The sequence below is a fragment of the Bombus vosnesenskii genome, unplaced genomic scaffold (genome assembly GCF_011952255.1).
Source record: "Bombus vosnesenskii isolate JDL3184/JDL3185 unplaced genomic scaffold, Bvos_JDL3184-5_v1.1 scf7180000013319, whole genome shotgun sequence".
Classification (NCBI taxonomy): Eukaryota; Metazoa; Arthropoda; class Insecta; order Hymenoptera; family Apidae; genus Bombus; species Bombus vosnesenskii.
The window spans coordinates 1,544,281-1,563,182 of NW_022882964.1; the positions used below are offsets into that span (position 1 = coordinate 1,544,281).

At 37.8% G+C, this 18,902-nt stretch overlaps 1 protein-coding gene across 1 annotated transcript; it reads right to left on the bottom strand.

The window, feature by feature from the left end:
• Positions 1-2,999: 2,999 nt before the first annotated feature.
• LOC117235748 (protein C1orf194) lies at positions 3,000-18,576 on the bottom strand. The gene is made up of 4 exons (XM_033498067.1): positions 18,353-18,576; positions 4,723-4,943; positions 3,717-3,857; positions 3,000-3,563 (listed from the first exon to the last, which is right to left on the bottom strand). Exons 2-4 carry the CDS (start codon positions 4,924-4,926, stop codon positions 3,366-3,368), a joined length of 543 nt encoding a protein of 180 aa, XP_033353958.1. The 5' UTR covers positions 4,927-4,943; positions 18,353-18,576; the 3' UTR covers positions 3,000-3,365.
• Positions 18,577-18,902: the final 326 nt, after the last annotated feature.

Sequence of the window (18,902 nt, forward strand, 5' to 3'; positions counted from 1 at the left end):
GATTAACCACGTACCTTCCGAGCTCCTTTTGTATTTGTTCTTACGAACAGAAACGACCAAACTCAATTAAATTTTTACGATTCTATATCTCCTGAAACGCAGCTCGTTCTAATTATGAGCAAAATTGTTGCAATTATAATTCATAGAATTTATAAGAAATTTACGCACAGTCTAATGTAAATTTTATATCTGAAATTTGGTAAAATTCATATCCGGTTTAATCTAATTCCTACGTTTAAAATTTAAATCTAACTCAATTTCTACGTGTACGAAACGAATGAAACAGATACAATTTTCTTTTTCTCTTAAGAAATTTCTAATTTTTCGTTTCCAAAACGAACTTCTATTTTCATAATCTCTTCACACGCGGTATATAATAAATAAATGTTCAAGAAATTTAGTAACAGTTAGTAACCGATGATTCTGAGGATTAAAGCTAAGACTATATGCCTAAACTACCTGTACGTAAATAGCATGCCATTATTTCTTTCCGTGCAGGTGCATATTTCGTTTCTGGAATGCTAAACGTCAAGAAAAATCACTCGCATCATTCGTTTAATACAGCCTATTTCTGGCTGTCCTTTATAACGTCGTTTGCGGCTTTGTCTTGACAGTACGTAGGTGAATAAAGTCGAGGGAGCAAAAATGGGACCGAAAGGAACGATAAAGCTCGACGGGTGGTGGCAGTGTGCACCGCGCTGATAAATATAACGTAACAAGTTCACTGGAATAACAACTTCATCCCGGAGGGATCAATGAGACTTTGCTGCGACTTTTACGCGGAATTTCCTTTCGAGTAAACGTATGCGAGCAGGAATTGGGAAGATAGCAAATCGATCATTGTTTCTGTTACCATTTATTCGTCGAACACGTTCAATAACCACGATCTTTCAAATTTACAATTAATACTCTATAGCTTAAAAGTTACATATGTCCTTGTATTAAAATCTCGTTAAATATTATTACAAATCTAATTTTATATATTCATCGTTGCATATTTGTACTTTAAACAAGTGTTTCCTGTTATCGCTTTCAATGTCAGGATAAGTCAAAAAGGATAAGTTAAAATCTGGAATGGAATTTAAAAACTACATCTAACAAAGTGGTAAGAAGTGGTACAAATATTCTGCTTCCATTGCTATTTTCAAGTCACCTTGTATAAATATAAATATACGAGTTTATTGTTGATTAGGTTTTCCAATCAAACTCATCGAATCACCATCAACCAAACCTTTAACGATCGTTTCCGAGGTGTTTGTTAAACAGAAGTCAGTTTACTACCCTCGTTTAAATTAATTGCGTTCGATGCACCACGGTATGATTTTGCGAATTTGCAACGGCGTACGAATCTTCCATTTCGTTAACGGAGGCTCTGACGAAGGCAACCGTAAAAAGTAAATTAAATAAGAATTAAATACAAATAAAATCGCTCAGCCAAGTAATTGGCTGGTTACCTCGCTCGTTACCCATCACGGCCTGAGATCGCTCCACCCTTATTCTTGTCACTTTCTGTACGCCCCCTAATCGAGAAAGAAAAAGAATCCACGTCGATAGGCATTCGACGTGATGTAATCTACAGGGGGAGTTATTTGATTCGTCGTGGACGAATAATGTTTACTCGAGGGTGTAGGTTACGCTTACTCAATAGGAAAATATTTATGAATACTTACCTTTATACAACTTTACGAATTTCTCTCGTAAAATTTATAAGATTCTTTTTATAAGTACTTACAAGTGTATTGAATTTCAACCGTTTATACGAATAATATCTATGGTGAAAAATATGTCTTGTGACAAACTTTACGAATATTTTAGCTTTTATCTTCTTCGTTTCATCCTGCGTCTTACACCTTACATGATCTTAACGTCGATTAACGCAACGAAACTTTGTGAATTTTCCAACTACCTATAAACTTGCATTTTTATTTTATTTCACGATACAACAGAATTTGAACAATTACAAATCGTGTTGCTATTCAACCAGCCCCGTCCTTAAATCTGTAGATCTCTCTACCCCATTCGAGAACCTCACAATTCACCAATTCCAGCCGTCGAAACCCTCGAAAATCTCTCGCCATAGTAGCGAAACAATAATCTCGCGGCCCGTTTCCCTTCGACTCACCTACCAATGTCGTTAAAAAGATAACGGGGTCGAGCCGATGGTGGCAGACCAAATAAAACAGAAAAAAGAAGAGAAAACGGGTGCACGAGTCGAGGAGGAGTTTTCGTGACGAGGCGGTCGCCACGACAATCATGGCCGGATTAGGCGTATGTATAAGGACGTAGAGGGTAGTTTCTGCTGGAAGAGGGTGTCAGAGGGGTTGAACGGGTCAAACGCGGGGGCAAGATAGACGCCTGCACGGGGCGAAACATAAATGATATTCCATGAGGAGCATATGCGTGCGGAGATGACTCCACCTCCGCGACGTTATGCGGCGAGGGTGGCTGCCACCCCCTGGCAGCAGGGTGCTGGTTTATTACAAACAAGGATTACCCGGGTAATGGGACATTCTGTCCCTTCGGTTGGTCGACAGTGAGAACGCACCGTGCACTGACTCACGCTTTCGCTTCTTGTCACAGCGATGTCCAAAGGGGCGAAACCGATGCTGCACGCGGCAGATCGCTGCCAAGATTCCAAAGATACCGCATCACGACGCCGTGAGATATCTACGAAACAAATTTGTCAACATTGTTCGGGTCCGATACCATCGGCCTCGGGGGTGTCTTAAGTAAATGGCAGTTATCGCGATGATTTCGGTTGGCTCGAGATTTTTGGGATGTTTTTTTCTGTTTCCCTGATATGATGTTCGCCGTTGATAGAGCTTCCATTGCATGCCATATGTTAATAAATAATTTTCTTATATACTAAATTTCTCTAACTGTTGTAAAATTCCGTTTCGGTTTCTAAACATTTGCTACTATTTCTATTAATTATACCGCACCCTTGTTTCCAATACGAATATTTTCCAATTTACTGAAATCGCCCACTTTTCTACGTAGAATCTGTAATTTTTATTGCACCGTTACATTTAACGAAACATACGTATATAAAATAATTGGCATTGTATAACAATCTAGATATTACGTTGCGTGGCAATTTTTCTTCGAAATGTCACTATAATTGAGAAGATATACAAAACAAAGTATGAAACGAAGTACTCTACTAATCGCACACGAACCGTATAGATTTATCGGCGATATTACGGCAAAATGATACGTATTCATAAACATATATAGAAACGATCGACAGTGCCGATGATAATCATAAAATCGTTGATTTAATTTCCTCAAATACGATTGTTAGCACAGATTTGTCTGTCGGGTTTCCATCTCAAACACCGTACAGATCCGTGTTTAAATACTGTTTAAATACTGTAAAAAGTTCCGTCGATTTTGCGACTGTATCCGGGATTAGATTGAACCGAGTGAGGTCCGGAGATATTTAATTTCACGCTACTCGGATGGACTCGTCTCTCTGGCACCGGACCACGATAACATTCTGCTTTTTCCACAAGCAACGAAACGGGATCTTCCGTTACTGGAATATCCGGTGTCTTGGAAACCTTGATTAATTGAAAATAAACACGAACGTCTAAATTATTATATATTTTTTGATTGAGAAAGATGTCATCGTTAACGGTTTAAAAGATTCTTACCTTACGGATAAAAGATTTTATAAAAATATAGAATAAATTACAAGGAGCGTTGTGTTTTACCTCGATTTGATTTTTTAAAACACGCCAGGTTCTCTTTCCTAAAGTTTCTGGTTGCACTAGGACGTAGCTCTTGGGCACCAACGTATCTTTGCTGTGAATGTACACGGTTGTAAGCGCCAGATCCAGAGCATCGTTTGGTACCTAACACGTTCGTACAGATTAGTGAAAAACGTAATTTTGTAGTTTGTAAAAACAAAGTTGTAACTATTTTTCTGTACTATGCGCGATAACATGAACATACAAATGGAAGAAAGATTGGAAGAAATTGTTGTGAATTGTGATAATAGCGGACGATTTTTAACAAATTTAACTTTTATCAAATACGAAAAACTTTGCAATATTTTGCTGTTTCGTGTTTATCATACAAGAAAAGATTACATAAAGATACACCTAGAAATAAATTAAATTTCAAAGTGTATATTAAGATATATTTAATTATAAATTGATAATAAAAAACATATTATAGAAACTTTCTCAAGAATATATAGCTCGTAAAAATATGGAAATAAATTGCATGGAACTTACGATACATTGGCAAAGTTAATATCTACGCGTGTACACAGGGTGGTTGGTAACTGGTGGTAAAAGCGGAAAGGGGATGATTCTACGCGAAAAAAGAAGCCGAAAATATAGAATAAAAATTTTTCGTTCGAGGCTTTGTTTTCGAGAAAATCGACTTCGAATTTTCGTTCGGTACGCGTGCACTTTTCGCGTCTTGTTATAACTGATCTCACTGTAGATCGTTGTCCTGATGGAAAAATTAAAAAAAGAAATTAATAAAAAATTTTTATTCTATATTTTCGACTTTTTTTCGCGTAGAATCACCCCCTTTCCGCTTGTACCACCAGTTACCAACCACCCTGTATAATTAAAATGACACGAATACTTAGACATGTGTCACGCAAGTACTGTCATAATAAAAAAATAAAAAACGAGATTCGATTGTACTAGATGGTGAGATAAAAAAATAACAAGGAAGGTTTTAGGTTAACGCGTGTAGTTTTACCTGTGATCTCAGAAGCCTATTATCTTTCCGTATACTGTTTAGCGTATGATGAGCAAAGAGACGTTCGTGCGCTTTTAACTTTGCACTCCAGTCTCTGTCCTTGGGTGAAACTTTATTACCTAGTACAGGTCGTCGTAGCCACACTCCTTCGCGTACTACATCCGGCACAGGATAAGGGTTTCTAATGTAACTCACTTCCGCCATTCTAACACCACCTGTAACTATAAACGTTCCTAAGTTTGTAGTAAAATGCGATACAAGCGTAGCAACACGATATATAAAATAAACGTTTACTTGCTTTATGTTTCGCTATATTATAAAATTAATAAAAATAAAATTTCGTGCGATTAGCGTGAACTATGCTGTAGGACGCGGGAATCGCAATTACGTACATTGAGAAAACGTTTCGTTGGAAATGTGTTCGATAAGTTTGGCGTAAAACGAGATACTAAAATTTCCTAGTTCCCAAATTACCGATCATTTGAATTATTACATTTCCAAATTTCCAAGTTATTTAATTATGAATCGTCATCTTTTATACGTTACAAATATTTACATTTTAGGCGTGTAATAAATGTTAGGGATGATTTCAGTGAATAACAAGGCTCGTTAATATAACGGGTGACCGACTATTTAAATATTTTTACGATCACTGCGAGGTACATATACAGGTGTGCTAAATATTTTCTAATTTCTGCGTATATCTTGAAATTTCCTTTAACCCCATAACCTACAACTACGGGCATAGTTCGTAGTAGATGATCGGGCCAAACGTAAATATTACGAGCATGACCCGCAGTATATAATCGCGTCAAACGTAAATATTACGAGCATGACTCGTAGTACGATGATCGGGCCAAAAGTAAATATTACGGGCATTCTCGAACGTAAATCGTAGGTTAAGGGGTTAAACCTCGTCAATACGATAACGATAATCCGATCATGTTGTTAATGAAATTTTCGCGATACATCCTATAACACTTAACATACTCGTACGAGCGTTCAAATATTTTTGTGAATCGCTGTAATTATTTAATTAAAAATGTCACGTACTTTGAGCGAACGGAACAAAGAATTTAAATAATCAGTGCATCGTGCACGGTACAAACAGCTGACTGGTTGAATGTAAACGAAGACAGAAAGGCGGTCGTATATGAATGGCAGCATTCGGGGAAAATCTCGGTTAAATTTCACAATAAGCTCTTTCACGACTTCTAAACGTGAAAGCGCTTGTAAGCGACTTTAGGGAGCCTTACGAGATGCCCTTGGAAAGCAGCCTGAGCGACTGTAAAGGCGAGAATGAACGAAAAGAGGGAATGAAACGGTCTCGATAAGTGGACACCCCGCGGAGAATGACGGAATGCAGACCGCCTGCATGTATTAAAGCCTTTCGTTTATCAATGAATCGGGATCAGAATCGAAATTCCTCCGAGTAAATGTTTCGAGGGTGACTGATGCGTTCGGTGGCGGACGCGTTTTGATCTCTCGAAATAGAAAATCGAAACCGGATGTTGATCCTTGAGTCTGATGGGTCGAAAGGAAAGCAGATGAAATAATTCCGAAAACGGTTGAACGTTTTTATCTAAGTTTTAGGATAGAAGAGAGTTTACCTTTGGAAATTAAAATCATTCGTCAATTAAAATCTAACGAGAATTTGAAAAAATTACCTAATGCAAAAGATCGTACATTTCGCGTATTACGATCTAAAGTTTAGCAAAATGCACAAGATACCCATACGATTTTCTATAACGAACGTTCGATTACTCTCGTGAATCGGCGAAAGAACATTTTACACCGTAAAAACGAATTTACAAAAATACAAAAATTATTTGTCAATATATAAAACTCGATTACCGGTAAACCTGCTGACACCTGCGATCAGCAAGAATCAAAGGAAGTTCGTTTCATGACAGAGGAGCGGGCTCGGTTGGCCGCATTTAACGTGTTTTGCTCAGGAGGTGGTCGGCTATGGCCAACGTCGACGTCCGATATTAAACCCACAGTAATTTATGTTAGCACGAGCGTGCATAATGCTGTTTGTATAAAGCGGCACAGTCACGTGTCGGCTCGTGCCGCTACGTATCACTCCTACCTCCCTTAATTCTTGCTGGTACGCAGGCAATGCGCGTGGACGCGTTATGCGATTTTAAATGTTCGCCAACTATGCGCGAAAGATGTGGTACATTGTGTTCCGACGTTCTTCGTGATTTATCGCGTTACTTTAAAATTCGACGACATTTCTTGCGTACAATAATACCCTATCATTCGTACGATATAGCATTTAATATCAGAGCTAGCGACCTGTAGCTTCTACTTGTACTGAGTCATGAAAATATTTGAGATTTCGTTAGGACTGTAACGAAACGCGAATGTCGTAATCATCTCTGTTGGTCTTTGAAATCAATCTGAAAATGTGTGTAGAATTTACTTGATCATAAAGGATATAACCTAACAAACACGAAGATGGTACCCCGCTGGGGGTAGCCACCCACATGATAACAAACAGCTAAAAAATTCTACCAAAATTGGACAAATTGTGAATGTGAAATATTAAATAAAAAAAAAAGAATTTACTTGATATTTATTGCCAATGAAGGAATTATATTTTGATACGATACTTGAAAATACAAGTACTTTTTAGAGAAAGAATGAATTTGAAGAAGAAGACGGAAAGTGATGATTTTTTGTTTCAATCTCGTTTTAAAGTTTCTTTGATTCTTAAAATACGAGTAAGATCGAGGCATGAAAGTTCGAGGGATTAAAAATTTCCCACGACAGAGTTAATCGAAGCTTCCTGTAGAACATGACAGTGTATTCTATAAATCGTCATTAACTTCACATATTTTTATGAATTAACTTGAACCAAATAATCTAATAAATTCTATATTTTAGATTATTTTATATGTTTCTGCACACACTTTCTATATATTAAGATGCAATTTTGCACCTTTAAATTTTCCATAAATTCGTAACAATTCGAAGCCCATTCGTCGTGTAAAAAAGAGAACGACGCGAAATTTCCAACTTAAAACGACAAAATCGAACTTGAAACATTTTCTCCTTTATTTGGACGTAGGCAGAGAAAAAAAATGTTCCGTGTCATCGATGACACGTAGGGTATCGTTCGTGGACCTCTTCTTGGATGGGCCAGCTAGGGTACAGAAACCGACACACGTAATCGCGTAATCGCATAATCGCGGCGCGTGCTGAAGTTCGGGTTGCGGGAGCTTTACGTACGTCTACATCGGCGCACGTGCGATGTTCAACGCACTGAATCAACAACGATCGCGAATCACAGACCTATCCGTGAATACGAACGGCAAACCCCTTGCCAACCGTTTTACGAGATAATTGTTCCGACGATCTGATCTCCGGTAACGGCGAGTGACCAGATAACAAGCTACCGTTTAAATGGAAGAAACTTAAATTGTTGAACCTGTGATTCGAAGGGTGACGATGATTATCAGTCTAGTGTTAATTGAGCAGAGGTTAAAAGTCACGTTGCTCCACAAGTCGAAAACACGACTTCATATGTCGAGAAAAAGCCTCGGCAGTGACAAATGTTACCTCATAAAATTGATCTTGGAATTTAAGATCATTTATATCGTCATTTTTATAATAAATAGACTTGTGGATGTGGATTATTTAGTTCTTTAACATCGATTCGTTCAGTTTCGACATAGATTCGATCGTACCATAAAATTTAAATTAACTAAAACGAGAAACGTTATTAGCTGATGTGGATTGGTTTGGGAAACGATTAAGAATTGGATATCGAGGAAAAGACCAAACGAATTTGAAGGAAGCTGAAATAAGTTACAAAGTCTTCCGTTATATCTACACGTTATTCATTCTTTTATCATTCTTTAGCGTACTCTACCAATAAATAGCTCGATAAATGATACGAACAAACGTCTAAGCGAAAAACATATATTGCCAATGCCTCGCTTCATAAGTATTACTTCTTTCTTTTCGAGTCGAGCTAACGGAACGCGTCACAATAAAAAGTCAGGCGAGCAACAACAATGCGACAGAAGAAAAAGACTCGAAGGTTGTTAAAGTCGCCTGTCCTTCGATATGGAAGAGCTAGCAGCGAACATACGGCGGTGGAAAGAAGAAAGAAAAGGGAGAATGGATCCCTTCTAGATAGATAGGTGCGGTCACTGTCAGGAGGGTTGACAAAGGCTGACCAGGGGTAGAAACATTCAAATGGTAATCGGCGCGCGTCTAACATATACCGACCCTCCGACCCCCGTGCTCGCGCTTAAGGGGGTGCGAGCACCCCCTTGGCATACACCCTGCACATTCGCACCAGAATCAAACCAAATATTGGCAATATCATCCACGGCATTGCTCTCTCCGCGACCTGCCTCCTACACTCGCTGGGAAACGATGTCCATTTGAATGCACGATTCCATTACCGACGACGATATATCGGTTCGAGGATATTATGGGATTAGGATTTCAAGCGAAACCTGAAAGAACGCTATGAAACTCGGTCATACACCGAAGGTGCGATGCGTTTCCGCAGTTTAACGATTCTACTGATTGTAAAATATTGGTCTCGTTTTATGTGGCTTTCTGTTATTTAAATGACGCGTTTAGAATGTACGACCGAGCTTGAGATAGCGTTTCTATAAGATTCAGAAGAAACGTTTATAGAGAGTATAGAAATTAGGGAGAAGTTCGCTGAGAATATCGTTATTCTTGGGAAATAATTTACGATTACTAATTTCAAATTTCAGGAGTTAAAACGAGGTTTCAGAATTTCGTCAAACACGTACAGACTGAAAATTCATTGTTTAATTTATGTATTATAATGACAATATGGATCGAAATAAACAGCTTGAACGTGTAAAGCCTCTGGCTAGCCACAACAAACGTTGAAAACGTTGCACACGATATTTGAAGGGTGCAAAGAATGTATAGATCTCACGCCATACGACCGCAGAAACGAAAGAAATATTGATACAGCTTTGTTCGAAAATGTCCAAACAGCAAAGTACAAGCGACACGCCCCTGGTTTTCGTCCTTTCATGAATTCTAGAGAAAGGAACATTCTACATAGGGTCACTGAATACCAGGTAATGTTACTTGTGCTGTATCACTATGCCCTGTGAAGATTCCTTTTTTGACATAAACACAATATCAAGTTTTGATAGAACATTGATATTCATAAAATTTTAATCGTCGATTATTAAAATCAAAAAAGTGTACATATTTGTTATTTGTAATATGTTATTTGTAATAATAAATTTATAATTGACTGTAGAAAATGAGACGATATAAAGATAACGTAGAAATTAATATTAATTTTCATTTTAAAATATTCAGTTTCTCTTTTGTTTTAAAACATTACTATAAATTTATATATCACTAATATAAAAATGGAGAAAACTTAAAAACAGTTTTTCAGCAAATTCGATTTAATTAAGCGTTGCAGCAAACGTATTCAAGGTAAAGTACATTATTACGAGAATTATTTATACGCCATTATATTTATTATACCATTTATATACAAATTAATTCGATTCAAATATATTAAGTTTCGTGTCATTTAATAGTACCTACATACTTTCATATAATTAGTAAAATATAATGATATGAAATTGAAACGTAGAACCTAATAAACAGACATTTCCTTGAAAATAACGTTTCTTGCACAGCTTGTATTATACAAATGTTTCTTGTGATCGCCGTACATTCACGTCAAAAAGCATTTATTACGCGGATACTTTTTTCAATATTTTTCTCAGTCGATCGCACATCGCAAGATAGAAACACTTTTTATCGTAGGAAAAACTTTCGTAGGAAAATACAGTCTGAGAAATAATACTCGTGTCTTCATCGAGCCCCCGTGACCCTTCGCGTAGAATAATGTCTTACACCCTGCGTGTCCAATTCGACGAAACCAATGGGGTGGGTAGGACAGCAGTGCGACAGGTGGCCCGTGAAATCAGTGCACGAATGCGCCGTTCCATCGAGCCTGCCGTTCGATACGGTTCATTAGGAAATTAAGTGTATAATAATTAGAATTGGGGTGCTGATGGGACACGTTAAACGGAACTCTTTTTTCGTTCCACGGCCATCGACACGCGCAGAGAGTAGCTAAACGCGTGGACGACGAATTTCGTATGAGTATACTGCGGACGTTTATTGGTCCAGTCAAATAGAGCTGTTGGGATGTGTTTGATCTGATTTAACGAGAACGTTTTTAACATAAACCGGTGCCGGATATAGTAGAAAATGAAAATGAATATTTGCGCCACTCGAAAAGGTTATACGTTCGTGGAAATTCGATATGGCAAAGCTGATCGGTTCTTTAACGCGTTTCTTAAAATATCTCCTCTGAAAACGCATCTTTGTAAAAAAAGTTACGTATACTTTTTGTTCGTTTTGAAAGATCGTCGAAGCAGTCCCTGAACACGATGTGACCATCGCAAACGAGAACAATAAACAATTACGTCGATGAAGAATAAGAACACAGACGATGAAGAACCACACGTTCCTTTAAAAGGACCAAGACTAGGTAAAGTTTGGTTCATACGTACTTCGCAAAGAATATGTCGTGGTACAAAAATCATGCCTAGTCTTCCACGGTACATCGAATTAAAAAAAAAAAAAAATCATCTTTCTCAGTGCTACAGTTACCGAGAAAACGAGTGTTAAAAATCGAGTGACAAGCGCGCTCTTGAAATTGTCTTTTCCATAGGAACAGTCGATGTTACGTTTGTGAAAAATTACGTGCTGAAGGTACTAGAAGCTCCCTGTCAGAATATACCTTTTAATTTTCCATTTCCTGTGATATTTAACAGCGATTTGTGTAAAAGAAGCCCGTTATATCGGATAAAATTCACCCGAATAGCTCTATTGACTGAACTATACGCAATTGTGAGGAATATAAATGTACGGAGAGCACGTAATATACGAAAATATACAAAATATTCAAATTAATGTACTTATTAAAATATTATAGAGGGTGGAGCAAATCTCTACATATTTAGTTTCTATAATTGTAGGTACTATTGTTAGAAGGATATTATAATTCATATCACTTATTAGGATACTTTACCCTGTAAGCTACATATCCTTCTCATCAAGCGAAGAATTCATTTTATAGTGGAATGGAGTAGAACGAAACAATAAAATTTGATCTATAAAAATATTTAATCTAATTAAATATACCAAGAAATCTAATTTAGTTAAAAATATCGTCAAGGTATTGCTATCAACCGTACAAAATATTAAGAGAGAAAACGAGATGCGCTCAAATAAACGTGAAAAATGTTGAAATAATTGCAAAACTGCTCCTATCGATAACACATAACATATAAACGGAACGAGTTGAAAACTCGAGATCAATTTCACTGAAAAATACACGTTATCGTTAATTAATAAGACGTTAGAGTAGGATGTTGGCTATATCCAACATCCGACACGAAAGGATTAACTATACGAAAACGAATAATTCTCTCTCCGCCACGTTCCGTACGATAATTTCTAATTTCCAAATTATAACCCGTTAATTCCATCTCTCTTTCTAAGTCGTCGATCAAAGAGAAAAATATTCAGCCAAGCGAAAAATATCAGTGCTCTTTACTTAATCACCAAAGCACGAACCGACGAAAGGCAAACGGAACGAAGCAATCTAGCAACAAAAATGATCTTTCCCCGATGCAATCCCTTCGCACGAAATATTTTCCCGACGAAACGCTGTGCACACACGTGTGTATGCCCGTGCACGCTATTTGCATACCGATGATCGAGCACTCGAGAGGCGGTTGCACATTTTCGCGCGCGTTGCGCCGAGAGGCACGGCTCTGGTTGGTTGGCAGAGGCGGAGAGTCGTCGGTGTATTTTAGCATTTCACGTTTGTTTCCATTTAAATGGTAATCGAGTTCATAATGTAATTGTATTCACCGCGTAAGCCGGGTCTCACCACAGCGCTTCGGCCCCGCCATTGTTTGCATTGTTCTCTTCGCAGTGCGAACAATCCGCGCGCGCGCGCGCGCGCGCGATCTCGCTCACCGTCGGCCTTTCAGCCTCGCGTTTCGCCGAAATCTAAACCCCTCGCGCCCTGCTCGCAGCACCATAGGTGATATTTTGCTGCGATACAACCAGCCAGTTTATGCGATACTGATGGATATCGGTGTAGAACGCGTCCCGATACCTCCAATCGGACGCACAGCATGGAAAGTCGATGTGTCACGCGTTCGATACCACGAGGACAGCATGGTTCCGCGTTATTTTAACCGAACCTTTTTCCTCTCCTCTTTTTTGGATTTAGTTTTCCAGAATATCGGAAATGAATATTTTTAGACAGTTCTCAGTTATGCTCGATACCGTTCTATCTTCTCTGAATTTAGTTTTGAGAAATAATAGAAACGCGATTTTTCCGATTATGGTACATTTTGTTTTATTTTCTGTTGGATTTAATTTCGAAGGCAAATGGAGATTGGATTTTTTAAGAAATTTTACAACTACCCTTAGTTTTATTCTATCTTCTTTGGATTTATTTGCGAGAGACACTGGAAATGGAATGTTTTATTTTATAGACTATTATTTTAGAATATTTGGAACTATGATCAACGTTAGAACTACCGATCTTTCGTCTGTATTTAAACGCACAACGAGATGTAATTTGTACGTGTATTATTCCATAGTACGACATTATGCCGGGCGTTTAATTTTTTAAATAAATTTCCACTTTTATTATCACGCGGTACCGGTCATACGTGTCAATATCAGTGAATATGCTAACAGGTCACCATACACGTACGTTAAATTCAACTGCGCTACTTCTTCCTACATTTGCTACTAATCCATCAATATCAAAGCTAGATCCCAAGATTCCAGCCATCGGTACACTTGACGCGTTTGCCATTGCTCGGTATATTTTAACGAAATTCGCCGGTAAATGTAAACCTGCGTATGCACGAGGCCCGCGTAAATCATAATGGATGGCCGTGGGTCGACGTTCGTTCCGTAACAAAAATTTTTACCCGAAAACGCATTGTTATACAGCTCACGGAAGAGTCGCAGAATCCGTAGAGGTGAAGCATAGAGAAAACGAGAGAAAGAGAGAGAAAAAAGAGAGAGAGAGAGAGGAAAATAGAGAAAGAGAGAGAAAGAGCTATCACAGGCTTGAAACGAGCTATGCGAAGGGGGTTGGCCGCGTTATTGTAACACAGGGGATGCTGGCTGTGTGTACGTGTTAGCGGAGTTGGTTGCCTTTCTCTCATACATATTCATCAAACGCTAATTAATCATCGCCAGGCACACCCACTGCGAGCCACCCTCTTGGCAGCAGGCGAAGCCTGGTGGAAAAAAAAAAAAAAAATACGATATCCGCAACGCAGACACCTCTATATATTACGGGGCGCATCCAGATGTCGAAACCGGCGAGATTTTTAAATGGAATTGACAACATCGGAAACGATCGCGGTGAATAACAAAAATTTATCGTTGCCTGAAATTGCGCCTGTCTGGATTACCGGGAAAATTACGAAGCCTAGATCACCGGAGACGAAATTTTCAAGCTTCGAGGCACGAGTTCACCAGCTTTTGTTTGACGTCGCGAGAAATTAGCATACGATTAATTACAGGTTTTAATTTAAGCATGTTTCGTACAAGATATTACGCCTATTAAGGTATTTAGAAATTTCGTGAAATTAATGCAACGTTGTATCGTGAACATTACGATTTGTTCGATTAAAATCGTAAATTCACTTTTCTGCACTTTTACTAGAAATATGAAATTAACACGAATATCGTGATTCTCGATAGTAGTAGTGTTCCCTATGTTAAAAATATTTATACTCTGTTTGATTGCGCTTAAGAAAATTCTCGACGTAATATAAATAATATAATACAACAAACTATACCTTAAGCGTCAACTACGAACTATATCTCGTACGAATTACGGAACAGTGAAACACAGATGATTTTCAGTATCACTGTTCGATAGATTCTTAACTTATATCTTCACAAAAAAAAAAAAAACGTTTAATAAGAAAAATATTCAACGAAGAGGATACTCACAAAGGAATATTACATGAAAGAATAATAAACAGAAAGTTCGTCTGAAACAACTGATTTCTTGCCTCTTAAAGCGCAAAGATCACAGAACTTCTGCTTCCAATCAAGTACTAATTCCATGAGGAATCAGTTTCCCGAGAAATGCGTCTTTCACGCTATTGACTTTATCCTGCCTCTTAAATGCACGGTATATAGCAAGTTGCCGCTTGTACAGAGGCAGTCGCGCACGGACAATCAATCTAAATTGTAATTTCGTAATCCCATTAAGCAGGAGGCCACCTTCGTACGCACTTGCTCCGGGTTCGGCTTTCACGCGGACGGGACGCGTATAATTAGGTATCGTTTATTTTACACCGAGACACAGCAGCTAGGGTGACACTTCCAGCGTATAATATATACGCTGTGGGGTTCTAAGCGGACATAGACGGTGGCCACGACGGTAGTCGCTCATAGAACGCTCCGTTGCTAATGCGATGCGATCATCGCCATCCACCTCTATCGCCCATTGATATTATACGACGTGGCCAATCTCCCTTCTTTTCAACCACCGTAGGTATTCTCCGACGGTCGAATTTCTGTTCCGCTTCTTTTGGTCGATACATTTCGCGTTCTTTCTTTTTCTGAAATTTTCTTTCGATTTTCTTTCGATTAAGCTTTCTGCGAGCTATGCTTACTGACTAACATTTAACGAGTACGGTTCGTTCGACGCGTCGTTAATTGTAAATAAAGATACATAATGATTAGACGAGACAGAGTTCCTTGTTGTTCTTCAGGTTTTGAGGTATTTTGAAACAGAGAGTTATTTTTCTCAAGATTGACTTTTTCGCTATATCGGTGGAATTATTTGTTGTCGCGTTTAATGGTGACATTTAATTTCGAATTTCGATAGAATGTAGCATGTCTCGCGTAGAGTAATTTTCTGATTCTATTATTATACCGTGTATTATGTCATATCGCAGATTAAAAATGTGATAGAGCGAAGCAGAAAATGGCACCTGTAATTGCTGAAGTTATTTTATTTGGAAATATCTCCTCCGTCTCTATAACGATCTATAACTAATGTTTCTCGTAATTAAACTTTAGAAAATATTGAAATTCGATCAGTGATTTGAAACAGAGAGATATTTTTCTCAGGGTTGACTTATTCGCTATATCGGTGGAATTATTTGTTGTCGCGTTTAATGGTGACATTTAATTTCGAATTTCGATAGAACGTAGCATGTCTCGCGTAGAGTAATTTTCTGATTCTATTATTATACCGTGAGTTATGTCATATCGCAGATTAAAAATGTGATAGAGCGAAGCAGAAAATGGTACCTGTAATTGCTAGCGTTATTTTATTCGGATCTATAACTAATCGTAATTAAAGTTTAGAAAATATTGAAATTCAAGCAGTGATTTGTTTAATTCTCCTAGTAATATTATAAAGAAGCATATTTTTACGTATTACGCGTATTCCGTGTAATTTTGCACCTTAGAATTTCATCTAAGTGCACAAACATCCGTAGTCTGCTAATCGAGTTTCGTTGAAACCTGCAACTTAACGAGACACTATGCTCGTCTTTATCGATGAACAACACCGCGTAATTGCGATCTGTCGCGTTAAAAGCAACGTTAGATGGCGGGAAAATCGCACGCATGTTTTGACTGCCGGCATCAAATCGCGACAATGGCAGATTCCGTGCTGACAAATGAGCGTCCCGCCACGGGACGCGATCCACGCACGAGACATATGGCCCTATAAAAAAAAAAGCGGCAGAGATACAAGAGATGGCCTGCAGTAACCATCCAGTCGATCCGATATTAATGGAGACCAAACACCGCACATTCTGTGTCGCCGCTGTCCCCGTTGTGTGTACACATTGGTGCGCCATTATGTCCCTGTTATAATGTGTACACACACCCCCTTTTGATACAATAGAATGATCTATGATCGTGCCAAACATGGATCGCCAAGTCAATTTTTCGCCCTTCTGCTATCTTTTATTTTTTTTTCTTTTTTTTTTTCTATTCGTGTACCAGCTCGTTTCGAGCTTTTCTTACTCCTATTTAGGAAAAAATTGATCCTTTTTTCATTTTTCTTTCATCGTTGTTGCGTTACTTTTTTGTTAAAAGAATAGTTTTCGATTTTTCAATTAAATAGCTTGTTTCTTGTTCGAGGAGCATTTGAATCGTTATTTGTGGTACAAAGTTTAAAAAATTATAGATTATTACCTAATAAAAAAAAAAAAAAATTACTCGACTCAGAAAACAAATAAAGAAATTCCTTAAAATTGCAGAACTGATCTACTAGTTAAAGAATAGCGTCAAATCGATGAAAAATATCTGTTTAATCGATAAAAAAACTGTTTAATCGATAGAATTTTTACCACCTATATATCTACATTCTAGATATTATATCAATAATTTTTATTTCGCTAGTCAAAAATATCGGATGCTTCTTCAAAGACCATAAACGTTCTAATCTTACATAGATCGCACCACGTTCTAATCTGACATAGATTACACCACGCCCATGAGAAATCTCTTCCATAGAAACTTAATATTAATCAAACACTCGAGGCAGAAAATGAATATTCCTTCTCGGATCTTTTTAATGATTACGACACGCTTAAATTAGCCGAAATCGAGTCGACGGAACGATTTACGCTTCACGGTCGGAATCGAGTAATTCCGGCTTTCCTGAGCGTGCAAACAATAAAATTGGATTTAGCGACCCTCGTGGCACGTACGTGGCGTGCGACTCGAAGGGTGAGTTTTCGGAAGGTGGACAAGCACGCTGGTTCCGGGGGGCTGTTGCGAGATCAAAGACGCCCTCCGGCCAATTCCGTAGTTTCCACGTGACATATTAGTTAGAAATTGACGGTGACAGCCTCCAGCAACGACGTGCCTGGCAAACTTTGATCATTTCACCTGTGGGACTTGTTTCGTGAATATTATTATCGCGATAGGCTCGTATTCGCAACACGTCATTACGTTGCCACGTTCCACGGTAATACGGGAAGAACAAGATATTGTCTTATTGTTATTGACACGACGATCGTGTTTCCAAAGATGGCTACAATTTGTCCGTTTGCTTTGTTACGACGCGCAACGCGAAAATTCTACGATATGTCCGCTGATATCTTTAATAAATCTGTATCGGCGAATTCCTTTTCCTGTCATTTTAGTTCCAATTTATCGACGAAGAAGCTAATCGTTTGACAGCACTCGTGAACGAGTCTTGAGAAAATTGTTCCATAAAATCATTTTTATCGACCATTTCTTATTATCTTGCATTTGTCTCGTTGTAACTAATAATTATAATTGTTACGCACATATATATTTATCAGTTTCGAATGTGTAAATATGTTGTTGTACTTCAATTGCAATCGTGGTTCGTTCGCTTTGGTTCGATAGGTTAAATGAAAAATAAAGTGGATAGGTAGAATACATATAACAATACGTTATAATTGTGCAACTATGTTGATAAAGTTTCTTCTAGTATTCCTTGTACTACACAATGTCGCTTTATGTATTTTGTAAATTATAGAAGAAACAATCAAAAAAGGTTTACTAAAATGTCACGGTAAATTATATGATTGATACATACCTTTTACGGAGGAAGAGTATTCCACTTGGCAAAATGCACAGTAAAGAATGACGAACAGCTAGTTGAATCTGCTTAGCAACTGGCTATTAAGTCAGTAGCAGTATTTGATACAAACTTATAAAAAGTGAAATTAAGTCAATAGCGTTCCATGGAAACAGTATTACTGAACTTGTTACTACGAATTAACATATTTTAAACGATCAGCGACATCTATGATAAAAGGAATATATTAAATTAATACTTACAGCGAGTAAATGAGATATTCTTAAGTAAAGTTATTTCTTAATGTTACAAAATATCATATTGAAGACAATCCTAGACGGGAGAAAATTATAATCTACAATATTATATTAAATAAATCTATGTAACATCTAATTCATTATTATATCAGTTACAATATTATCAACTACACAGAATAAGATTACGACACACCTAGCGGAGAAAAATGAAACTAAGTACGATCACTCACTCTTATTCTAGGTTGAATCGACAACATTGCGAGTAATGAGGATGTGGTACATGACGATATGTCACATTTACAAATACATTA

Bases quoted from the DNA above. Each gene is read 5' to 3' on its own strand.
- LOC117235748 (XM_033498067.1), bottom strand. From the start codon at position 4,926: ATGGCGGAAGTGAGTTACATTAGAAACCCTTATCCTGTGCCGGATGTA. The intron at 3,858-4,722 runs GTAAAACTACAC...CGAACGTGTTAG, and splicing joins ATAGGCTTCTGAGATCACAG to GTACCAAACGATGCTCTGGA. The intron at 3,564-3,716 runs GTAAAACACAAC...CAATTAATCAAG, and splicing joins TTTTAAAAAATCAAATCGAG to GTTTCCAAGACACCGGATAT.